General features: G+C 35.4%; 1 protein-coding gene across 6 annotated transcripts in view; it reads left to right on the top strand.

Annotated features, from left to right (window-relative positions):
• The window catches only part of LRBA (LPS responsive beige-like anchor protein), a 344,265-nt gene that overhangs the window by 256,866 nt on the left and 60,459 nt on the right, over nt 1-26,940 (top strand). For all 6 annotated transcript variants that reach the window (XM_085546513.1, XM_085546512.1, XM_085546511.1 and 3 more), the window contains one exon: nt 719-871. In XM_085546513.1, the coding sequence (XP_085402639.1) occupies nt 719-871 (153 nt within the window). The remainder of the gene's footprint in view (nt 1-718; nt 872-26,940) is intronic.

The raw sequence follows: 26,940 nt of genomic DNA, 5'->3' as shown, positions 1-26,940 counted from the left end.
GGAAGTAAATTTTCTAATTTAGATTTTTCAAAATCCATCAAATTGCCAAGTTTATTGGTACATTAAAGTCGGAATATCAAGTTTCCATGCAAAATTGCTTTTTTAAAAAATGGTAGAAATATGCATACTATATCTAATAGACTTTTTCTATTAATTTTTACATCAGGATTTTGCAGACATTCCTAAAAGTTAATAAATAAGGTTCTGAAGCCATTGATTTAGGTATTTTTCTACATATGCTTGTACATGTTTTACAAAAGAAACAACAACTTATAAAGTTGCATATCTTAGTGCAAAACAGAGAAATATTTCAGTTGTTAAAAGGAAAATGTGTTTTGAGCTTAATTTTGCTTCCTTTCATGTTGCAATCAATTCTGCACCAGAACACTGTTTTTTATTTCAAAAGCTCTTTGTGTAGCCATTAGTATTATTGAGTTTTTTTTCTTTTAAGACTTGGAAATTATAATTCCTTTTCTATATATGCTTGCACTTTTTCTTCAGCCCATTTGAGTGTTGCATACAGTTTCCTCCCTGTAGTAGCACCGGGGATAAAATTTTAGAAAGCATGAAATAACAGATTTCTCCCTTCTTTGTGTGTCTGTGGGCGGACTTTTTGTATTCTGCCTCTGCCTAATGTCATTTTAATAATTATTTGTTAATGTGACAAAGTTTGTTTGACAGAATTTATAACATGGCATTGTTTTTCATTTATATACAGGAATTGATTCCTGAATTCTATTACCTCCCAGAGATATTTGTCAACAGCAACAATTACAATCTAGGGGTGATGGATGATGGAACAGTTGTGTCTGATGTTGAACTTCCACCATGGGCCAAAACCCCAGAAGAATTTGTTCGTATAAACAGACTGGTAAGATGACTCTCTTCTATTTTCTGTCAAGTAGCATTTGTCTTTTTGAAATAATCTGGATCTTTGTAATGCACAACGATTTACAACTTACATATAAGGTTATGAATGAAATAATTTGAAGGAATGGTGAAATTAACAGTTTTAAGAAAAAAGGTATGTAATATTGCTTATTCTTCAGAACTGACCAAAAAAAAGTTATGTGTGGTCTAAATATGCAGGAGATCTTGTTATTTTTTATGTCATCTCTTGTAGTTCTATAGAGATAATGAAATAATCACTTTACACAAATCTTGAAAAAGCTTTTTAAGCATATACAGTTTTCACTCCAGTTATTTAAGTGTAATTTTAGGTATTTTGATTTAGTATCCATTTGACTCTGAAGACCACTGAATGCTTTAGGACAGAAGGTTGCGTATTAAATCTGTTGCCACCTCTTCCCTATCTTCCATAAAAATTATATTTTTTGGAGCAGTTTTTTCAAGGAAATAAAACTGAATACTCCTTCATTCACTTCATTCCCAAAACTTGTTTTACTGTGTTCTTCTGTGTTCCGGAAAATCCTGGTGTTAGCATTTCCTGTCTTTGTTGTACTCTCTGAGCGGGATAATGACTTACAGAATATATACTACAATTGTATTGTTGGCATCTCAACACGTTTTCAGAGTTATTGCATTAAGCTCTTTCCAAAATGGAAGAACTCTGCATCAGTGGCACTCTAAAAATAAATGTTTTTTTTTTTTAATGAATATTGACAAGTAAGGCTGGAGTTCTCTTGTAGTAGTCAGCTGCTGGGAAAGAGTGAATTAAGGCTTGAAGACTCTCAGAAACTTTTCACAGAAAGCAGACCTTGACTTGATAATGCCCCAACATTCTCAAGCTAGAGAATGAGCACTGAAAACATTGGAACTGATGTTCATAAAAATGCAGAGTAGTCAGACCTGAACAAACCTGTGATTTATGTTAGCACTTTTACTGGTGACATGATACCATGGTCTTCAAAGATGTTGTTTGGTCTATACTTATGCAGGCTTGATAAAGTTTGATGACCTTAACATTTGTGGCAGTTGTAGGGTACTCCATAGTAATCACAAATTGTGTTAGGTGAATCTAGTGTTTGGCTTTGTGTAGAAGCATATGCAAGTTGTATTTAAGTGAAGTATAAAATTAACATCGAGCAGAACTACTTGACAAACTGTGTTCAAACACAGCTTTTCATCTTACTGTTGTGCTGATAGGTAATTGGTTAGGGAGGTAGCCTGACACTCTTTTGAGTTTGGCATGTGTTGGTGATTCAGAATGTTGTGAGAAATGAAAAGTTATGTACTCAGGCAGATCTTGTCAAAGGCAGCCCTTGGCCTTGATCTCTCACCACTCTGGTGTTTCAGCTTTTGCATAAAATATATTTCTCATTCAATTAATTACAGATCTGGCTTTCAACACAATGAATGCAAGTTATTCTCTAACTCCTGCGTCCTTCTTTTCTAAGATTTTAGCTCTTAATTTTCTTAATTTTTAGCCATGGTGCCAGGTTTTTCTCATTTATGGAGAGTACCTTTCTATAGTTTCTGACCTCCTTTCCCTCAGTCCTCTGTAATTTTCCATAATATTTGCTACTAGTGTCTGCCTTTCTTGTACCTCGCTATTATCTCTCACTTGTGCTGTATTGGCAGGATGAAGTGCTTCATCGCTGGAGCCAGCTTTGTTTGATTATTACTGTTAAACTTCTGGGCACAAAATCTAAAATCCCTTTAAAGTCTTAGAAAGTAATAAACTCCATCCATATTCCAAATGTAATTTTTTATTTATTTTTTTAATGTACAGTCTACATTAAGAAAGTCTTTATTTTGTTAAATCCGAAAAGGAGCAGTTCAGAAAACCTTATAAGGGTAGTGCTTGTTATGTATCCTCTCTTTCATTTAAAGAGAAGGTAATCTGGGTCTGAAAACAGAAGTACGTTAACAGCTGTATGTGTGAATGATGAAGATTACAACTACTTCAAATTACTATTTGCTAATTTTACTCAGCATTACTTACATAGTTGGAAGATCCTATGTATCATCTAAATATAATTAATGTTTCCTTCTTATTCAGATTTTTTTTTCAAGTAGTTATTCATTAATGAATGTGACTTTTGAAAGTATTTTAATCAAAAAGACTTTGTTAGTAATCTGCTTAATGACATGACTTCTGCTCTGAAAAAAGTACCACTTGTCAAGTGGCGTATTCAAAGAACATATAGCAGTAGCTATAAATTAAAGTGTTCAGAAACTTTTTTCAGGGAAATTGCATTTTTAAGTATTGCATAATTGGGCAAAACAGAACTTTTTTTTTTTTAATAAGTTAATTTTGAAAGTGTGAAATAACAGTTTATTAACATGCATCAAACAGCAACCCTTTTGGTGACACTGTGTATCCCTAATACTGTTACTATAATTCAGATATCAAGTTTTGGTCTGTCTGGTAGTGTTAAATGTAAGTCTCAGTGCCAGCATTAACTGCTTTCATGTGACAAACTCACCCTTATCCTGGTGGTGGCAGCCCCCTCAGTGCTGTTATGGGCAATGTGTCCTCTACAATCTGCTGTTTTGGCAGTGGAGTAAAGCCGAGAAAATCACACAGAAATATTAATTTGCCTTTTCTTTTTAATATTTAATGAAATGATACTGTCAACATCACATTTTGTTTAAGTAGATTGGGAGTGTTTATGAGAAGTGCTTGAAGTTCACTATTTCTCAAATGCAATCAAGAACATTTACTACAGTGTGGCTTTGCTTGATTCATTCAGTTAATATTTCCTTACAGCTTCCCAGTTCAGGCAAAATTAGTGACTATTGTATTTTAAGTGCTCATTTTGTATCACACATGGATATTTTTTCCCTTTGCATTTCAGTTTACCTTTTTAAGTCTGCAGATCTTATGCAATGATTGGAGCTCATGAAATGCATACTACTTTGATCTGTGACCTTTTTGTGGTGCTAATCGGGTTCCTGATATCATTATACCTTGCTCATTAATCATATTTCCTGCAGCCCGTCAGACAGCCAGACAGCCCAAGCCCTGTTTGCAGCCTTGTGTTGGCAGGTTTCTGCTTTTCCAGATTATTACAGTGTGATACTTTGGCTTCTCATAACCAGACCCACATCAAGCTGTGTGCTACAATTAAAGTCAGATGGTCCTCAGGTTGAACAGGGATATACTGTTGCAGCTGTCTGCCTTTCTGGAACAGACCAGCACCGGGAACAGATGATATGTAGGACAGTGCATAATAACAGCTTGTACAGAACTGGGTCAGTAGCAGGGGTCTGGAACATTAATTGACAGGCTGATAGCTGATGTAAAACTGATTCTTGATCTAATACTAGTTCTGTTAAGTACATATTTTGGTTGAGAAATGTCATTACATATCTTCTGTGTTTGCTTTGGGAGAAAAAGCAGGATGATGTATAATTAAAAGTGGTGTTTGATTGATGGAATGTCATGATGAGTTAAATGATAGCATCAGGATGCCATTCTTAGCAATACAAAAAAATTTAAAATGCATATATTTCTTGGACGTATATTTGGTATTTTATATTACTTTATAATAGTGCGGTATTTTACAATGCTGTATGCTCTTATCAGTGGGGATAAGAGGAATGTTTTTCTCTGAAAGAGACTACAGTTTGGTGGAAAAGTAGCTGTTTTCTTTGGTGGCTTTTTTTTTTAACCAGTCTGAAAGCTTAATATATGTATTTCTAATGTTCGAAATTATATTTAATGTCACAGAACAACCACTAAGATAACTGAAATTATTTTTCAATTTTCACATATATGCTTTACAATAATTTTATTAATCTTTAATTGCATCATTATGTTTGTGTTTGTGATAGAGCTTACAGTATTAGCTTAATAAAAGTTTTAAAATAAATCAGATTAAATGATAATCCTCTTCCCTGCCCCCCCAAACCAGCAATCTCCCAAATATGTACTATTGCATCTATACCTTATTGTTTCAAAGTGAACTATGATGTCTGTATGACATCAGTATGCGCAACGGATGGAATGCTAGCTTGATGTGATATCTTAAAAAAATAATAATGCAATACTTCTGAAAAACATAATAGAATAAAGTATAAAGAATAATAGAATAAAGTAGTAGTTCGGGTATTGTCTGGGTGCAGAAATATTTGATAAGAGTTTTAGCAGTAGCTGCTGCATTGATTTTCAGGCACAAACATAAATGTATCCATCAAATTTTCTGGTCTTTTGTTAGCTTCAAATTCTTAGAAGCTGCTCTTCAGAATATTTTTCTGATTTAGAAATTTAAATTTCCCCATTAATCCTTGATGGTAGAAAATTATCATGAATGGCAGAGTGGGAATTCACAAAAACCAGGTACAACTCAGGGAAAAGTCATACACTTCCACAGAGAGTTAGGAATTGATAAAATTCCAGGTAAGGCAGTTATAGTTGTTCTAAATAGAGAATTGGTCTATTCTGTCCTGTGTTTGAAGGGTGAGTGTTTGAATATATAAGAATTAATTTCAAATTAATGATCGGTTGATAGTAACTAAATTTTGAATAGCATTAATGAGCCTCAGCTTTTGGGGAATTAGATTGCTTCAATGATAATAGTGTTGTTGAGGTCTGTCAAGACAGCTTTCCACAATACATCTCAATTTAAATATTTTTAGCGCTTTATTGGAGAGTTAGTCCTTCCATGATTAGTGATTTATCCATTTTACTCAATACTGGATAAAATGCAAGACAAATTAGAAGTGTGATGAGATTACTATGTCAGATTGAAAGTTTTGGAATCCAATTGTTATATAATTGAAAATGTAGTGATTGGAAGCTAGGATGCTTTCTGAAACAAATGAAATACTTAGATACATAGCAGTAGTATAAACAAAATCTGTCTTGGTGCAATAAGCAAAATGGAGAGGAGGGATAGGCCAGATGCTCACCCAAAGTCAAATCTTAGTGGAACGAAATGAATCACTATTAAGAATCAGCAGTTGGTAAGAAAGATATACAATCAGAGTTAGAGGGTGCATTGGTTCTACAGCACAGACTATTCTACTTTATGGTAGAAAATGGTGAAAAAGCAACATCCCTGCCAGCTCACACCAGCATTATGCAGAACTACAGTTTTTAGGCTCTCACTCTTTTCTATCCATAGAAAGTGAAATGATGAAAAAACAAAGCTCATTTCAAAAATGTTATGCTTCTTGCAGCCTATTATAACAGAGGTGATGGATCATGGTGAAGACAAAGAAGAGGTTTAATGCTATTTTTTTAAAACTCTTCATCAAATGAATATACAATTGAAGCGTTGCGTCCATTTTTGTTACTGATGTCTGGTGATTTCATTTAGCATTGTTTTGAAAGTTATTATCTATATGCAATCTAGAATTTATGCAATACATCCTCCTATGAAAGGAGGACGTTTATGAACTCTACATGTGTTTTAATTTGTTTAAGTAGTCAATTTTGTAGATTTATCATAGAAAAAGTATATTGGAAAGTCATCTACAACTTTAATCTTCCAGGCAAATATTTATATTTTTGTGTCATTTACAAACATTTTGTGTGCATGTGAAATACATTTAAGTTAAGTATATGTTTAACTACAGCTGTTGACAGTGCATCTTAAAACACTGTTCTGCATTTACTTCATCTTGCATCCAGGTTGTCTCTGTGGGAAAAGTTTTTTGCAAGACCTTGTATCAGGCAGAATAAAGATACACATTTATAGACGTCTCAGAAATTTAATGTGTTTTTTAATTTAGAAAGTTCTCAGAGCTGCTGTTCTTCCTTGAAGTTGGGGTGTGAGATGTCTAGACTGCTGGCATATAGGAATCAGTGTATTTACAGATTTGATGTTAGTTGACACAGCTTTTTTTCCTCATCCGTGAAAACAAGACCTAGAGGTAAAAGGGATGTGCCATAAATGCACTTAATGGTAAGAAAGTCTCTTAAATACTTAAAGAAAGAAATTGAGTGTAAATTTAAGCATCATCCTTTCTTCAAGCAACGTTTCTGCAAACGGAGAGTGAAGTTCTACTCTATAACCAGCATTCCCTTTAAGTAAGCCCACACCAACTCTGCCCTACGCCTGTTTTTGTACCTGCTCTAGGTAGTGTACTTGTTTAATTACAGTAGTGTACCAATAACTCATTTATTACCAACTGACTTATACAGATACATGTACAAATATATATATATATTTGTCACTAAAAATACATTTTGCACTGTTAGAATTACTTCCTAAAAGTACCTCTGTTCTCCTTTCATACAGAAGTAGTTGGTTGCAGGCCAGAATCAAGAAATACTGGATAACTGTAAGCAATTGTGATTTAATTATATCATGTGCAGATCTGATTATTATCATAGATAGGAAGGGGAAGTAGATCCTGACTACGTATTTTCAAATACTTTCTTCAGATCTCATTTAAGTCTAAAGTAACATTAATAATGCCATTGGAACTGCACATAAGTGAATTCAAAGCAAGTGAAAAACTAAACTGGAGACCATTCTAAGTGGAGAATAGAAGAATCATTCAATATAAGGTTATTTTGAAAATTAGAGAAGAAATATTTAAAAAAACAAGCATGATATCTAACCTATTAGAAAATACTGTGGAAATATGGGGATGATCAATGTATACTCTTTGTACAATGATTATATTGACTCTGTGTGTAAAAGAATTAACTTTTAGGACATACAGTCAAAGAAATATGACCAGAAGTTCATGTTTATTTAAACCCAGTTCTCTTGGAGTATTGTTTCTACTAATTTTCATCTATGATTTTTTAATTTATTCTATTAGTAAAGGAAACTACTATTCAAAGAAAGTAAAATTTCTTCTTCTGGAAAATACTGGGGGCAATGAAAAGGGAACTTGAGCTGTGCTTTTTAAAGAATACTGAAAGAATTTAGTTTTAATTTCATAACACATCAAAATGCGCTAATATTAGAAGGCAAGGTTAGGACAATATTTATGATGTAAAAACATTGAAGAGGTGTGTCGGTAGGACAAAGGTAATGTGAGGTAAAATGCAAAAAAATCTGTTTTGTCTTTTCAGTGAAAACAGTAACATAGATAGGATGTCATAATTTGTTAGCCAAAAGTATTCATCTTTCTTGTAGCCAATCCAGATCTGCAAATAAGAGGAAAAAGAGTCTGTAGAATATTTTCTTCCATAATTATTTCTTCATTACATATTGCTTGCTATTTTTACATCTCTTTTCACTCTGCATGCAAGTTGCTATACTGAAACTACAACTGCACTCTAGACTTCAGTTTTTCAGCAGAATAAAGTCAGTCTGCCCGTGCTTAGAGTTAAATCATTCTTGAAAGTGTAATAAATGCCCCTCGTTCTGAAAAGAGAAGTCATAATAGAATCTTGGACTGTGATTTTCTCCTACGGTCTGTCTGTCTTTGCTATTATAGGGGGAAAAAAATAAGTAATGAAGTCAGTGTCTTCATCAGCCAGTCTTCATCACTGAATGTATTAAGTAATTCCTGCATAATGTTCTCATGTTGAAATATGAAACAAAACAAAACAAAATGCTTTACAAATCTTTTAAATTACTTGCTGATCATTATGACATTATATAATGATCTGTAATGCATCCATGTGGGAGAAGTCTTGAGACTTGAGAGGAGAAAGACTAAGTAGAATATTGAATATTTTCAATGAGGGGATGATGTTAAAAAGAGCTAGAAAGCATAGAGAGGAGTCAAAAAAAAAAAAAAAAAGTAAAACTGTGAACACTGGAAAATTATGATGAGGTGGCTATTTTTAAAAATAGAGTAAGAGATTTTGTTATAGCCAAAATAAGGATTAAATAAAACATGGAGGAGAATGATATGTCATGAAAGATTACAAAAAGCCAAAGGAGAATAATTAGAGAATATTCAGTATTTAAAACTACAAAAGAATACTGAAGTGAGTAAATTCACTTTTATGCAAAAAACAAAAAGTTGATTGGAGGCAGTTTAGACAAATTTGCTTTCAGCTTTCTGTTGTTTGATGTTGTAGAACTGGTGTTTAAAAGTGAATCCATGGAGAACATTAAAGTTATTACTGTGTGAAATGAAGTGGGAAACAATTGTTTTGGTGCCATTGCCCCATTTAACAGGTGTTCACTAAATCTGTCTGTCTTCTGTTTGTCTGCTTTTCTAATGCTGTGACTGGGCACTTCCTGTGAATGGTGCTGTGAAGCTTTCTGTTGAAAACATGTTAGAAATTTAGGTGAACCTGGACAGTTTGCATCGTGAGCAAAATCTCTATGGGGAAGAGAGGGAAAAAGTTTGAAAGTGATCTTTGTAGAATATGTTGTTGCATTATTTTCAATGTTATCTGAAGTTAGTTGTAGATTATATGTGAAAATATGCTGGTAATTAGATGGACAGTTTGTTCTAAATGAAGTATTTGTAATAAGTCAGAATGTGGAGAAATTTCCATTCTAGGTACTGGAAAAGATCTGGGGATTCTGTTATTGTTTACATATGTGATGCTGTGGTGAAATAAGCAGAATTTGTGGCCTTCAGCTGAAGTGGGGAGGAGTCAAGAAAACTTGGCCATCTGTGCCCTATATGGAAGGATACAGGGAAAAAAAAAAAAAAAAAAGCTTTGCTTTTAGTGCTTTTGTCTGGCGTGACTGCACTCTTTGCAAGCCTGGAATGAGGAACAGGCTAAAACCATCTGGAGAAAGCTTATGACAATGATACGAAGGCAGAAATAACTTGTATGGAGAGATTATTCTTCCCAAAATAGAGGAAAATAAGAAAGGGTGTTATGAAAGCATGCAAAATAATGAATAATAGTGAGGAGAGGCACAAGGAAATAACATTATATTATATGAATAAGGGTGTAAAGATTTTTCATAAAATGAAAAATTAAAATTTGCTACAAATAACGTTTTTCAAAGAGTGTGCAATTGCACTCAGGAACAGTAAGAACAGCAACAGGAACCAAAATGAGACTATGGGCATTTACATAAATGAAAAGACTATGTAGTTTCTTAGGCTCTACAAAACATGTAAGATGAGATACAAGATCTTATGCTCAGTGGTTAAGACAGGCTTCACAGGAATATATGAGGCTTTCATGAGAGAAGCAGTACTTCTTTCTTCTTGCTCTCATAAATGACAGTATCTTTTTCTTAACTGTATCAATTTAAATAATGCTGAAGTTCTGTATAACGGAGCTGCCTCTGCAAAAAGACAGTTCCCAAACTGACAGGGTTTACAGGACACGTGGCTAAGTGAAGTCCCCTTTGTCTTTTTTCTGTACTTCAGCATGTTTCCTGACCTGTGCCTTCATTCAGGAAGAAATGTTTGAGACTACTTAACACCAAAGTGAAGTAAAGAAGATTATTTTTCCCCTAACCTTTGTTATTACTTTAGTGATCTGATTTACAGTATTGCTCTACTGGCAGTTGTGTTAGCAGAAATATAATGGCAAGGCTAGCTGCAGTGTCCTGCAAGTACAAACATTTTGAAATTGTAACTTTTTGTAACTATATTCTCTGCAAAGGTTGATATCTCAAGAACCTGCAGTCAGCAGCATGGGCTTGCAGAGCCATGGGCTTGCAGAGCCATGGCTTGCAAAGCCAGGCAAGTGCTAGTCAGCCGCATTTCTGGTATTTGTTTAACTACAGCAGCACTGTGCTCTGCAGGGGATATCCTACTGCTGTTTGAGGAAGTGTATTGTCGGGATCATGATGATTATGCACTTTAACAAAAGCAGTGGGTGGAAACTGATGGAAAAGGTTGCTGCACTCCAGCCCGTCTGCTCAACATCAGCCTCCTGCTCGATGTTCCTCATGTCTGCCAGTTGTTACCCTTTAATTGGAGGTTCAGGTATAGCCCTTTTGGTTTAAGGAGCCCATTATTCAAGTTGGAGAATGTATTCTGCAAATCTAATGCAGACTTTTGAAAAACAAGTTCATGCTCACCTGTGTAATGAATATACTTGGCTGGTCAAGTAGTTGTTCCAGCCTTAAATAAGTAAGGACTCTAAATGTCTTTTTTTTTTTTTTTTTTTTTTTCCCCCAGTGTTTTTTGTTGCTTTATTTTTATTTTTAAAGTAATTTAAGACCTAATCTCTTAGGCTGCAATTTCAACTCTCAGTCCTTATTATTGAACAGGCTGCATATGCTAGCTGCTATGTACTTTTTAAAGTACTTGCTGATCTGTTGAATCACATAAGAAAAGTTTGCTAGTTATATAGTAATCTACAGAACCAATGTCAGTAAAAGTCTGGTTTTAATTTCCGTATTTCATTATTGCATTGCTACGAACACCATTAGCTCTGCATTTCAAACCAATATAGTGTTTCTGTTTTTGAGGCACGCAAGTTTCCTCTGCATTAGAAACACTGTTTCGAGTAAAATTACTTATGCCCGTGCCCACCTGATCCTTTCCATGTTAGTTAAAGTATTTGGAAAATGTATTAGCTGTTTAACGTGGTTCATTTGAACTGAAATGTGTTAGAGAGAGCCCTCATTTGCTAATGTCTGGAGCAGATCTGAGGAACAGCACCTTCTGGCAGAGGGGTTTTTTAACGAGCATCAGAGGACAGGTATATCTTCCATCAGTGCAGCTGCTTTGTAGGAGGATATTGCGCCGTGTCCCTACAGAAGGATAAAGTTGAGGTAACTCTAAGAAAGTTCTAGAACCAAGCTATCCTGGCTTATTTCTTTTAAGAAGTATTTTTTTTTCTCTATCTTAAATAAGTTTGAAAATGAATCTCCAACATACTAATAATATGAAATCTATCTTTCCCCCAGGATTTACTTTTTTTCTTTTTCTTCTTTCCACTCTCAAGCTTATTTCCTCTTTGGATTTTATTTAGGTAGAGTAGCATTGTTAATAAAAGCATTGTTAATAAAGAGCAACAGCTCGTAAAGTGAGATTAAAGAAATTTGCAACAGCAGCAATGTAATTGACATTCAAATAGGTGATAAGCAAACAAAATTCTGTATAGATCATATGCAAAGCGAGATAACACTTGTGAGATTCTTTTTGTTTATTCTTGTCCAAATTGGCTGGATTTATTCTGTTTCTTAGGTTTGTTGTTTAAGAAGAAATTCTGGGTCTGATCCAAGTTAGTTGTTTCCAGTGAGAGTTGAAATGAGCTAATAAAAACATGATAGGTTCAGCAGCATGCAAGAAGAATTTAGAGGAAGTTGGTTACAAATGTTAGGAAACCCGAGTGCTTGAGTTTCCCAATGTGAACAGTGAAAGTAATAGTGGAAGTTTCATTTATAACATCATTAATTTTAAGTAATTAAGAATACAGCATTCTACATTACTTAAAAAGAAAACAAACAAGAACAAACCCCAGGCCTTGTGCAGTGATGTTGGGGATGTTCCGGACAGTATACCTAGAATAAAATGGGGAGAAGTATCCTGTTTCTAAAGATCAGTAAAAAAGTGCTCATCAGAAGAGTCCATAAGGGCAGTAAAGCCCCTAATTGCTACTGACATTATCTCTTGCCATCTGCTTTGAGGCAGAAAAAGAATATCGTAACAAGGATTAGGAAGACGGTGAAAGCATGCTCTTAAGAGTTGCTGGAGTATTCTCTGCTTTTCATAGTACAGAACAATAAATATTCCTTTGTATTTTGGGGTTATCTTATTTATAGCGCAGTTATTAAACTGTTCTTAACGACACTACAAGCACATGTAGTACAAACGTACTGGACTTGGATGTCTTCACTTTCAGTATCTTCCCTTAAAATTGATGCAAGCATATCTTGAAGGCGCACTCTTGGAATGTATCTACATAGCAATTAAGCTATGATTAAAATCCATTCCAAGGCTGCATACAAGCAAAGCTGACATCCTGAACTACTTCTATGCCTGGTTTTACTGCTAGTATGGAAAAATCCAAGCCATTTTCAGGTTTTTAGCAGACTGTGTTCTTCTCTGGCTGTACATATTTACTGATATCTGTCCCAGCTGCTGTTTGACCTGTATGCATCATTGGTGTAGAATTATTATAGAGGAGAGCAATTTTCAGATTGCTTTGTGTGTACCTCTCCCAAATACAGAGGGGTTTGTATTTTATTTTCATAACCACAGATGACCGCATAGTTGAAAATTTCACTCTGTGTTGAGGTTTTTTTTCCTATGGGACATGTCATATAAGCTGATTATGCCCCATTTTTGGGCAAATTTTAATAGTACATTGACTTTTGTTGCTTTACCTACCACTTTGATATTGTTTTGAGGTGGAAGGTAGCTTTGTGATGTGTTGTGCACTAGAATGGGTAAATTCCATGTGTTCAGGGTTCAATTTTATTTCTGGCATGTTTTGTATTATTACATTATATATTATATATTATATTATGTATAATATATTATAAGCTCTGATGTCTTTGATTTGATTTGGATACCTCTCTGATTCAGCATATATACAACATTATCCCTAATTAGGTTGACCTGGGAACACGTAAGCTTGCTAGAAGATCATTGGATAGCAGTGCTGGGCAAACCAGGTCTTGCCCTGGTCTACCAGATTGCTCCCTCTGTTATGTTTCAGTTTTTTCTCTTCTGTTACAAGTTCCAACATTGGAGGAAGTTAACAATTTTTTTCCATTAGTATTCCCTCAAGTGAACCATGGATTTTTCTGGAAATGGAAACTTGTCCACAATCTTATGTTTTGACAGAAAGATTACTTGTTTTCCTGCTTCTTTTATTATGTTTACAAAGTTATGAGAAGTGAGAGTGTGAGTGAAGAAAAAATGCAACCAGGATAGTATCCAGCATTCGTTTTCCACAAGCCAGTTATGAACTGAAACAAAAGATGACATATTTAGAGTTTCACATCCAAAGATAGTTTTCTGCAAGAAGTGTTGAGATTGTTGTGGTGGATTAATAGTGAGGGAGGATCTTGATTCTAGAAGGTAGTTGGTATAAGCAGAGAATTGGAGAACTCAACAGGAAGCTAATGAGAAACTACCCCAAGAAATAAATACAGTTGCCACATGTATTTCTATTTTCTGGAGCTTTTTCTGTTTCTGTACATAAATGCAAGAATGACAGATGCACAAGGGGTTGACAAATCAAGGCAGCAGCCTCCAGCCATTACAGAAGAGACTCTAATTCAGCAATCTAAAAAGTAATCTTGTTGATATCTTACTGAAATCATTGGTTCACATATTGGGTATTAAATTTGTAGTGAAAACTGCTCTGAGCTATAAGATCCACAGAACTTTTTTAGTCTTCATGAACTCATCCAGAACTTAGTGAATGTGCAAATTTTTCATATCAAGTATGGGAAGTGCAAATGTTCCTGTTACATTTTAAGAAGCAAATTTTGGACATAAAATATCTAATGATAGTGTAATAGGCTAGGATTTATTATGGGTAAAAATTGTTTTGTAATCTTACCACTAGAGTGATTCCGACAGGCTCTTAAATATGTTAGAAGTGACAAAAGGTAAAGCATTACAGAACTAAGAATGTCTATTCATCCTGTCAAAATGTAGAACTTACAGATATCAGGTAGTTTGATCATATGGTTAATACCATACGAGTGCATTGCTACTAAGGTGAATGTAGCCTCTTTTTTCATTGTTCTTCAAGATTATTCTTTGGATCTGAAATGTTAGGATTTGTGAAATTAAAGTGCTTATTTTCAGAATTTAGTTGTTTTTCTATAACAATATAAAAATCATTATGGAATTCATTAACAGAAAATGTAACTGAAAGACATGACTTTTTTAGTATGCTGCTTGAGAACAGAATTGCCCTTTTCACTTAGCTGATCACTTCAAGCATGTTAGCTTTCTATTTCTCAAGCAGTGGGGTGTAAGCACATTTCAGGAATTTTTAATGTTCTTGGACTAGGCTGTACATTTGTGACCTGAGGATTAGTAGATAGAGGGTAATACCTCTTAATTTGAGGTCATGAATGCTTAGCAGTCATGTGCTGACCTTACAGTCATTACATGTTTGAATTCACATCATTGGGTTGTTTGCTTTGGTAGCTGAAGGGCCTTTCCACAAAGTCAGCAATGGGAAAACATTTTAAGAAAGTGTTGTGGTTGTGAATTCCTTCCGAACTATGATACTACACTACCTACTACTTTTAGCTTTTTTAATGAGTTTAGAAATAAAATGCAGATTGCATAGAGATATGTTCTTTATGTCTTTCAACTAACAATGTCCTTATTTTGTCTCTCTGTAGGTTTTATGGAATAATTTTATGAACTTAGAGTACTTGAAAAAACAAAACCAAAATGGTACCTGTATTCCTTCTTCTCTCTTCAGCTTATACTTAACAAGTAGCTTCTAACAAGATGATCACATGGTTTTATTTTTCTTCTGGCAGTACTCAGTCTACAGGATGAACAGGGTTCAAGTTATAAGTCAGTATTTTTTTTTTCCCTCCATAATATCATATTTATATCCTCTTTTACTGCATGCTGTTTGAACTGTGTTCCAAAAACAGCATTATGCGTGGCCTTTTCTTTAACACTCACTGCTGGAGTATCTGTATCATCCACAAACTTTAACATTTACCTTTACATGACCTTTGTGTGATGAGAAAATTGTATTATTCCTATTTTCTAACTGGAGAGCAGACTAAAGATGACAATCTATCATCCCTTCTAATCGTGGATGTCTATTTTGGAAGTATCAGGAGGTGCCATTTTTCAGAGTATTAACCATTCTGTAAATTATGAAAGAAAGGGCAAGATTTTGTTTTTAATTAGAGTCGGTTCCCGTATGCTTTGCCTTTCAGCACAACAAATAGTTATGTTTGTATAATTAGGATATTGGAAATGAGTGGAGTGACACTGCAGAAACTGTTCGATTTTGTAATGCAATTGAAAACTAAAGAAATCACACCTTAAGCAGGAAATACAGTAAAAAGAAATCATGGTATAGTGTTTGAGAAAGCATTGAATCAATTCAAGTACCCCAAAATATGGATGATTTGACAAAGGAGTGCTTGTGTAAAGGTTGACATAATCAGAATAATTAAGTGCCAGTCCTCTAGCAGGGACAGAATAGAGCTTTCTAGGAAAGGTTTAGTTGTTGCATAAGAGTTTTCTCTTTTAAAAATCTAGAAAAAGAACATAACTGCACTCTTCATAAATAGAAGAGGAAAAATTAAACTAATTTTTTATGGGTTCACAATGTGGAAAAGCATTTACATCTTTCTATGATAGAAGTAAACAGACTCTGGATTTTTATTACTGGTAATTTTTTGTTTACGTGAAGATACAAAATTGTTTGTCTGTGTCCCATATGATCATTTGGCATTCCATGAAATGATGTGGAATGGTAAGATTTTGCTTAAGGCCAATGTGCTAACAAAGTGCATTGCCAAGGAAACTATATTTCTGAAGGTTTTGAAGTCATATTCAGGTGAGAGTGGATGTTTGTTTTCATGATGATGATGATGTGTAGATCAGAGTGGATAGTAGTCTTTATGAATTATTTGGATTTTTACAAGAATAATTTGGAAATTCATCACTCAAAGATGAAGGAAAGAAAAGGGAAAGAAAAAGAGGGTATTCCGCATCTTATGCTGTCAGCATATGCGTTTCCTTAGATGAAATCTGTTTTGTTGTGTAGTACTGTTCTATAGACTTCTATTAACAGCCACAAACACTTCCAGAACAGATGAACTGAGCAAAGATAATGAAATCTGCCAGACCACACCTACAAAGGTGAATGTTCCATCAGAAATCATGTCAACCTGGAATTCCTGAACTATTCAGACTTTCGGTTTTGCTGGGAAAATTTTTCACCTGCAGCAGTTGAGAGGTCAGAGCCATTGCAAGAGCTCCGAGGTCTGTTTCTGCTGCAGAAGGGAACTGTGGCAGTGACTTTCTTTTTTCTTCTCTTTTTTTTTTTTTTTTTTTTTTTTGGTAGCAAATTTAACCTGACTAACAGTAAACCTACTGGCTTTCCTTAGCTACCCCTTATGGTCTTGTAGAAGTAGTCCACGAAAAGCATCTGCACATCTGCTAACCGCAGGTTCAAAACCACTGATCTAAGGAATTGGCAGTAGTTAATTGTTTATGTGTCATTGTTAAAAACAGCATCAATTCAGTCTTGTAATGAGAAAAACTAGTTACGGCCTTTTAGCTGTGACTAGTGATTATGGTTTTGTAGGGGTGTAATTGCTAGTCTAATAGAGGGAACTGGGGTTAACAGCAGAGATAAGTAAGTAATAATAGAATGATTTCCTTCCCTTATCCTGGTAAGGTAGAAAATGCATTAACAAATCCCAGCATACCTTCACATCTATTATGCCCTGAAGGGGGATATTTGAGCTTTACTAATGTGGGATGGATTTGATGCCAGAAAAACCCCAGTAAATGTAACTATCAGGGAGTAGTTTGTTTTCAGAGGATTATCCCTTGAAATCCCTTTGCAAGGCTTTGGACAGGTAAGGAGCTACAGGTTTTATTAATCATAATAATTCTCAACATTTTACTTGTGGATTCTGAATGTAGACCTGTGTGACATAGTTGCTTGCTTTGGTTGAAAAATAGTGCTGCTTATAACCTATGAAGGCATCTGTGGTCTGGAACAATGGCTATAATAAATTATAAGTGTGTTGTGCATATTTTTGGTATGCTTGTTTTTCAACCAGTTTTTCAGCTGTTTCAGCTCAGAAGTGAGACATTTCTGTTAATGAATGAAGATGGCTGTATCAAATTGCAGAGGAGTACATGGTTACATTGATTGGTATCTTTGCTAGCAGTTGCTGCTAAGTGTATGCCCATTTAGAGGGAGGCCTGCAGTGCATCTCGTACTCATGTTCCTGACATGAGAACAGAACTAGTTGTGTGCCAGCAGCTCTTGAAGGCACAGGACAGATTTGATTGGTTTGGGGCACATGCATCTGGACCTCACAAGTCAGACAGGGAAGGAGCAGTGTGCCATCCTCACCAATAAGCCAGTTGCAGTAGGTACCGCAACACCAGGCGTTCACACAAGGAGTGAGCTTGATTTGGTAAGCCCAGCATGAGAAAGAATTTATCTCACAGGTGACTGTTTACAGCACTAGCATCAATACTTGCCCTTACAGAATGTTTGTTGCTGGGGACAGTATTCAGGTACCAGGCCCCCTGACTTTTAGTAGCAGGTATGGCTAGTTTTTAATGCTTCTCCAGACATTGCAGAGGATATTCAAAACAGCGATGGCATATAATTTACTCCAAGGCATTTCATTATTTAGATGGCTGTGGAATGACCAAATACAACTGGTATGCAGCTGGCGATCTGGTAGTTTTGAAGCAGATGCAGTTTTATAATACAGGTTTCAGTTCATATACTGGAATGACTTAAAACAGCTATATTTTTTTTTCCCAGCAAGCTATAAATGAGTCCTTGGTTTGCAGTTGTATTCAATTATTTTAAACCTATTTACAATGTATTCTATTGTAAAGCCTGTGACCTTTGATCTCCAGAATGAGTGCATGTCTTTTGTGGGAAGCAGGAAGTCTTGGGGCAAGTGACACTTGCAGTGCAGTTTATTTTACTTAGACTTTGATTCCCCCCCCTCCCCCCTGTTTCTAGAACTGAAGACAAATTTCTGTTTCTATTGGATTATAAACAGGTTCTGGATAGCTTCAGCTGCTGCATAGTGCAGTGATATTTTAATTTGCTGGGTAGACATGTTTACTGTGTACTGTGTAGTTTATGAGTGTTACCATAAATGAGGTAATCTTGCATCTTGGTTTCCATGTGTGAAACATTACATGAGCTAATGCAGCTGCAGCACTGCTTGCAGAATATTAGTAGACTTTATTTGGACATAAAGTTTATACCGAACCACTTTAAATATTTGTGCTAAAACTGGTAGTGCTGTTTTTTTTAATGTGTTTTATATGACACTGATGGATGCCAAATTTCACAAAGCAATGTATGTATGTGTAGTGGTTTTCTGTTTTGTGCCCCATTGTTCTGAGTAATGGAGATTCCAGAGTGAAATAAAATTAATGACAACATTTTTAATTTATGTTCAGTTAGTGTTTCAGGGACTGGTTCGTATTAAGTATATGTAGGAACAGTAGCTCCATAGCATACTGTAGCAGTCCAAAAAACATGCATGTTCTTTCAAAAATCTGGATTTGGAATTTGAAGTGACACATGTGGGTTTTAAGAATACGCAGAGAGAAAATTGATTTTTGCTCAATGTTTGAGGGACCACGTACAGACTTATCCGGTGTTTACTTTGCCTGACAAAAATCCTTGAATCATTGTGTTTTTTAAGAGTCTACAATTTTAGCATCAGTGGCCACATTCTGTATTTAATTAAAAATACTGCACGTTTTCTGTTTATGTAGCTTGTTAGGAAGGTAAAAGCTGTAATACCAGTAAACTATAAAATATGTTGATGTATTTTGCTAACTGAAGTATTAACACTTGCGTGTAGTTTCTTGTTTGGGTCTTAATTTACTTTCATTTTTGTAAGTCAGAATAATGGATGTCTGCATAAAGTACATTTTAAAAGATACTAAAATTATTTTGTGTGATTGCATAGATAAAAGTAAATTCTAAAGAAATAAATATACACATTTTTATGAGCAAATTTTAAAGGGCTTTCCCGTACTTTGTGTTCTGAAGATCTCCAACATTATCTCGTGCTTTTCTCAAAGTAGAACTGGAAATTATCATTACAACTTCTTATATAACATCTGTTACATTACTGAAATTCATGTTGAAGCACTTACCCGTAAAAAGTAACCAGTTGTTCAATGAGCAGTGGTTTTGTGGAAATCTTGTTTCCTACTTATGTGTGCCCTTCCTTTCCTACCCTTCATCCCTTAACAAGAAGTCCAGCTCCTCCCAGATATTTCTCATGACATTGCAGCTGGAGTGATGCCACAGCATTTGGTAGCTACTCAGAAGCTTTGTTACTGATAATAATGTGGCTAGTGTGCATCTGCTGGCTGCGATGCAGTCATGTGGGTGTTAAGGACACATTCTGCCTGGCTTTCCCTTGCTTAGGGTATATGTTTACCCCTCTTGCCTGACCCTGGATTTTCTGAAAAAAAAGACCCTGTGCAAATGACATTATATTTCAGACTCCTACCTGCCCTGCAGATCAATTTAAATGAAACTAGAGATTTTTATGTTAGCAAGAGAGGGATGGGCAGGTGCATGAATTGACAAGGCACCTAAGGCTTATTTCCTTAGGGAACAGAGTTAAAAATAAGTTCTGAATTCAGTGTTTTAAGTCATTGTAGTTTTTACTTAAGCTGAACTGAGCACACAAGCTTTATATCAGCAAATGATTTTCACTAATTGTGCAGCTGGATTTGTACCACTACTTAAATCTTTTGTTGTTGTATTATAATTTGTTACTTTTATTATGAAGATTATGGATATTTTTCTTGTGTGTGAATCATGCTTTATTTTATACCAATAATTTGATCTCTATGTGATATGGTTATGATACATCTAATCAGAGGGATGTGTAATTACTTTGTTGTTGAAAAAAAAAAAAAAAAAAAAAAAAGTATGGCACAGTTTTGATTTTGTTTTGCTGAAGTCCAGACTTTTATAAGGGAAAGTCTTTAGGGTTTAGTTACTAAAAAAGAGGCCCGTCATGAGTATAGAATTAATGAAGGCTTTTATAAAAGTAACACATTTCTGGATTCTAATCATTGTTAATATTTCTATTTAATATCCCCACGTGTGTTAAGATTAACATAAGGCTCATGTAAACTTAGTTGCTTGTTTTTGTATTTTTATTAATAATATGAATTTTAGTGGATGTATTAAACAGTTCGTTTTGCTTGAAATGACCAGCAGCTGCCAGGCCTTTGAAAATATTCATTAGTACATATCTCACTCAATATAATGTGCACCTCCTGCTGTTCTACGTAGAAGGATCTTTAGGTTACATAGTGAAGTGAGTCTACAACCATTCTTCACTTGTAGCTTCCATTAACACCATCTTTTTGAGATTTTTTTTCATTTTTCATCTCCAATGAACCGAGCTTTCTCACTTTACATTTTGCAATTGGTTGTTGAAAGCTGTTGATCTTGAAATTATTAGCTTGCAGGAGTCTAGGTTTTATTGTTTATTAATTTCAAAAGTAATCTTTGAATTCTGTGTATGGAAGACTGAAGGTGAGAACTAGGAGGCTTAAAACATGCATGCTTACACAAATAATAATAATACTGTGTTTTGAGGTCCATAGGTTTTTTTTTACTGTGATCTTCAACTCCTAAATCTTTCATTACAATAAGAAGAGAATTGTTTTGGGATGGAGCAATGTAAAGAGTGTGTTTTGGGGGATGAGGAGAATGCAGCATAGCACTCTCTCCCCTCATGCTACCTTACAGTCTACCATGCAGACTTTGGAAGGAATGAGCATCTACTGTCCTCTGTTCCTCCTTTTACCTCACTCCAGGAGTGCCCTCCTGGGCTGGGCAGTGTAGCCAGAGCAGCTGGGCAGAAGGGGCAGCCACCATTGCTTTCAGGTTGTTGTAATGCTGAACTGCCTACCCCTTGTCCCTTTTCAAGCTTTTTTGCTCCATGGTTTCCAGTTGCTTATGCAAGTTTTGTATAGCGCTACAGAATAAACATTATGTTGTAATGGTAGTGAAATGACTGGAAAGCAAACATGGGAATGCAAGGCACTTGACAGGCTTTCTGTCTGTAGTTGAGTTGCTGATTTATAAGGGATTATTAACTTAGTTTCTCTTATTTTTCCTTTTCTGTGGACAGTGTGTTACTGAATGTCTTACAAATAACCTCTGCTCAGAACAAATAAAATATGTAACCAAATTATTTTCAAAACCTAACAGCTTTTTTAAAAAATAAAAACAACTTTATAATATTTCTAGTTCAGGAAATTATTTTATCAGTCCTTTAACTTTCAGTTTGGGGGCAGAAACAGATGTAGTTATGTCAAATGTGAATCCATACAGCTTTAACTGACCTAATGACTTGATGATCATGACATATACACTTGCTATACGTATACACTTGATATACATATGCACTCACCTTTTTGGAGCATGCAGCTTGCATCTCTGAAGTTTTTTATTTTCCTGCCCATCTGTGTATAAGTGTATTTGTGGGTGAGCTTAGCTGAATACTTCCTGTGAAATTTTTCAGTTTTGCCAATAATCATGCACTAAAAATTTCAGTTCAGCTTACAATAATAGGTCTTTTCATGTGAATGAAAAAGGATTTGAAGGATAAATCAGTGATTATGCATTTAATTGGCTAATAAATCTTAGCACTTTTCCCTTATTTTGTATTGCTACTCTAAATCTTTATAATGTGGCCTGTAATGTTTTCATATAAAAGAAAACTATGTGGATTACGTTTGGTGCACATACATTGCACAAGTGACCTAAATATGTAAAGCCTTCTATGGTGCTTAATATGTTATGTGAGAAGCTCCTAAGATTATGTGTGTAGGGGTTTTGTAAAAATGAATGTACTTTTTAAAAGAGGTATTGAAGTTGTAGATTTTGCATTGTATCGTGCATTTATTTTGCTATTAATATAATGACACATACAATTTATAGCAAAACACACAGTAGGACTTTTCATAATGTATGCACTTGTCATTTTGGTTGCTACAATATTGATTCGCATATTTTTAAACTTACTTAAATGTTTTAAAATTTGTGAAAAGTTTTATGTAACACAATCTCATTTAGAAGCTGAATCTTTCCACAACTATTTCATGAATAAAATAACATAGATGTTGTCACAATTAAATGATTGATTATGATCAGGTTAGTTACAAAATAATAAAATGTAGAAATACGCAGGTGTCTTTCTGAGTCACATTCAGGTTCCCTAGAACGGCTTTCTTCATTTTACAGCTTCCCTTCATGCAATGAAAGTGGGGAACACTTTGTTCCTATGAAATTTGGGATAAACTTCATTGATTTACAAGTACTTGAAGCATGAATTATATTAAATTATGCAGTGAACAAATTCCGTCATCTCAATGGCAAAAACATAAAATCACTAAAGATTTTCCTTTATTGTTGTTTCAGGAACAGGGCACTCAGCTAAGCATTGTCTGTAGTTTTAAGATGATTCCAGACGGGCATTCTGGATGCTTTCATTTGTACGTTGAAGTTGTTATGGATAGCACATGTTACTGTCTAGCCAAATGCATGCATAAGGGTGAACAGAGAATCCAGACTTTGCCTAAAAGATTTCTCAGTAAGGAGTTTTTCAGTGTTCACACCATCCCTGGAACAGGCAATCAGTATTTCTACAATATAATTTTGTTTGGGGAGAGGAAGGGAGGAGGGTTTTTTATTGTGTAGTGCAATTTTGGTTGGTTGGTTTGATTTAGTTCTTTTTTTGTTCATTGCTTTTTTAATTTAAATTATACAATTAATCGTTTTTATACCATTTACATACTTTTATTTTAGGTTGAGTGACAGTGGAATAATTCTGGTGTGTGTGTGTGCATGCTAAGGGAGCCAGTAGCGCACATCTAATAAAAGATTGACATCTGTGAGGTGGCTGTACGTGTGTCTACTTTGATGTCTTGTTTAATTATAATATATTTATATCCTGGTTGGGAAAAAGCATTTTTCCTTTCTGGAAGTTCTTACATTAAATACACAAGGAACTCAATGAGAACAGCTTTATACAGGAGTTTGCTTTACTTTGGATTCTTTTGTAACAAGCAAATAGCCCCTGTCTAATTTTTGCATGGTAAGAATTCTCATCTGTTTACTTTAATCCTCACAGTTTTTGTAATCATTTCCTCCAAAACCCGTGGCATGACACTGAATCTGGAATTGAAAACCAAATGTCTGATTAAACAAAATGGCTTCCTCGAATCTTCTTCAATGGAGGTGTAAGGAAAAAGAGTCTCCCCATGTTATCACACACATCATTAAGGAGATGTATGTTGCTTCAGTAATTTAGGAGCACAGGGCAAAAGTGAGATTTCTATTCAGAAATAGAATTCACTGCAGTTTTAAGTGACCAAGTCGTATAATCCTCCTAATGAAGGGTTTGGTGAATAACTGTTTCCTATTTGACCACTGTAACAATCCTGAACTTGTATCATCACCTCCAATTTATTTCCTGTGGGTGTTATACTATACTGTGTTGTATTATGTTTCGAGGAGAGAAAAAAAAAACGTGTGAAAAGAGTGGGGTTCAATCATTAAGATGTGCACTTGTAACCAGAGATCAGGTCTGTTCTTTGATTAGTAAGACTTCAGAAATGTTTATAGGTCATATACTCTTACATTTTGATGATATTTCTGGTTCCTTTTCTTAGTTTGCAAGCTAGAAGTTCTTGGCAAAGCTGAATATACAAAATAAATATAAGCTGCATGGCGAGGATGAGTCCCTTAAAGAAAGAGAGAGGAGAAAATGATCTAATGCAATAATGATTTTAGCTGTACACAGGCATCCCTTTTTTGTCTCTATTTGTTAAATTACCTGACGTCTGCATGTGTAATTTAAACAAAATTTTGTTCTCTACTCTTTCTTCCTTTTCAGCTATCTTCTCAGGGAGAAGGATGATAAATGGAAACATAAACACAGCATGAGAATGTGAACTAGTTCCCAAACATTTCAGTGGTTTTTATAAACAACTGGTCATTGTTACCTTTTGCTGGATTACAGTTTGCCTTAGAACAACAGTGCTCTTCAGCTGCATTACAAAGTTGATTCTAAATGTTTTAGTGTAGTTGCTTAAAGGCTTTAATGTTTAAATAATGGTTATATAATTATACAATGTTTAAACAATTAGCTTTTAAGTCTAGCAATAAGCTTACATTTTATATACATACTACCAAAAATGATAATGAAACTGTTTTTGAAGATACACACTGACCTTGAAGAGAGCAACTGCAGTTTAGGGATATTTGTGTTGATTTTAAGATTTTAGTTTTAACACTCTCATTTTCATTTTGAACATGGCTAGTGATTACCACACCGATCAGTTGCTGTTGTTTTGCTTTGTGGGTGTTTTTTTGTGTGTCTTTCTTTTTTTCTGCACCCTGTATTCAACATTCTTTGTGCATTGTGTGCCCTCTTCTCTGTGAAGAAGAGGTTCCAGCTTGTATCTCTCTGGTCTCCATAAGCACAAAGGGTTGTCTGAGCCGGGAACTAGAGTGGCTTGGAGAGGTAGGATTAACATCACTGTGTTGTTTGTTCCCTAACCCATCGTGGCAGCTGTTAATTTATATTTTGAAAAACTGAAATAACAAAAAAGGACACAGTATATCAATATCTCCTAATATCTTAGGTCTGCTTTTTTGCTTTAATCACAATTTGATTCCCTTTTAAAACAGTTATCACAGAATTGCATTTTTCATCTTTATGAACTGCATGCACACAATGGTTAAATGAAGTTTTGTTTTGATATGTAATCATTGAACACAGTAGCAGAAGGCCTATGGATAAAAACTCATGCTTTAAAACTTAAATACATTTTTTTTCTACTTTATAGGAGCATTTTAGGAACCATATTTTATACCTTGGCTGCAGTTTAATTTCAAATTGGATACTTCTTTAATGACTTTCTAATTTACACAATTTTTGTTTCTCTGTCAAAACATTTAATTGTATCATGTCTTGAAGGTGTAAAGCTGTCAAATAAATCAGAGGCTCAGTATAAACATTCAGTAAATTGCTTCTGCTACCATACTGTAGTTGTTACTGGGCAGCTAGTGGAACTTGTTTAAAGCGTTTGCTCAGCAGGTAAGGGACAACACTGGTAGAATGAATTGTTGATTGCTTGTAAAACAGCAGGTAGTAATACCCTTGCTCTTTGTAATTCTGCTTTGTAAAATAAAGTGGCGAGATGGCAAAGAAAGTGTGCAGTGAGTGTAGCTGCCTGCAGGCAGCAGAGGCTGCCAATCCTGTTCCCAGTGGCATGTGGGCACCGCTGGCTTCGTTGAGTTGCTCCCACCGCCAGAGGGGAACACTGCTGCTGGGCTGGCAATGCATGGCAGCGGGCATGGAACAGGGAAGCTGCAACCTGCATTGCTGAATGAAGGACTAAATATCTGCCATTAAAAAACCTACTGCACAACCCAAACCAAACTAAAATGTTTAAACTTCATATGAAAAAGGCATTCTAAAGCATGGTTTTCTTTTCACTGTGTTGTGCTCTGGGGTTAATGCAACCCTACAGGCTCACCAAAATGGGGGCTGGACGAAGTAAATTAGTTCTACTTTGAAGCCTTTATTTTCTTCTCCTTTCAAAGAGAATGGGGAGGCCCTTGAATGAAAGCTGCTTTTCATTAGTGCCACCAAATACCTATTTGAAAGGAAGAGCTCTTTTAACGCATACAAACACGAGAGTAAAGGAAAGCTTCCTTTTTCTACCAGAAGCCCATCGGCTGCACGGCTCCTTGCCTCCCTTTCCAGTAAGATGGTTTCAAATCAGAGTTAATTACCACAGCCATTTATTCCAATCACCCCATGCGCAAGGTGGCACAGCTGGGGGGGGGCCCATTGGGCACTTGAGCCTCATTAGTGGGGCTTCTCCTGGCCCCCCACCAGCTCCTGCTGTGCTCCTTTGCGCCCACAAACCCTGCCTGCCTGCTGGCCTTTTGCTTGCCTAGAGGGAAGTCTAGGTTGGTGAATTAGTGTAACTGCCGCTGCTCCCCTGGAACATAAGTGCTTTACCAGATGTGCAGAAACAGGCTGCCTTCTCATGGAAATCTTCTGCAGGTTTCCCCACACCAGCTCTACGTGGGCTGTGGTTGTGGGAACAGCGTGCACTGGATGGGCCCCAGGTGTGGGGTGCCTTCTTACCAGTAGTCCTGCGGACCCCAGTCCTGTCCTTACCCAGAGGATTTTAGAATTGGGCCAGTTGCAAGTGAAACATATCTTCTTTACCCAAAAATATCACAAGAATGTTTATTTGCCTTTTTGGATTAAAAAAGAAGGAAAAAAGAAAAAGAAGCAGTTCTCCAAATAAAAAGAGTAGAATTAAACCTACAAACGTACTTTTTGAGAACAGTGTTAATTTTCCTTAAGCTCCGCCTGTGTGATGTATATGGACTTATATTGCATTTGTTGTATTTGTATTTGACTGGGCATCTGAAACACTTGGAATAGCTGTATGGTATAGTTATAA

Source organism: Coturnix japonica, chromosome 4 (genome assembly GCF_054131305.1).
Source record: "Coturnix japonica strain WE chromosome 4, WE-NBRP24, whole genome shotgun sequence".
NCBI classification, from domain to species: domain Eukaryota; kingdom Metazoa; phylum Chordata; class Aves; order Galliformes; family Phasianidae; genus Coturnix; species Coturnix japonica.
The sequence above is the reverse complement of the archived record's forward strand: the minus strand, read 5'-3'. Positions and strand labels throughout refer to the sequence as shown.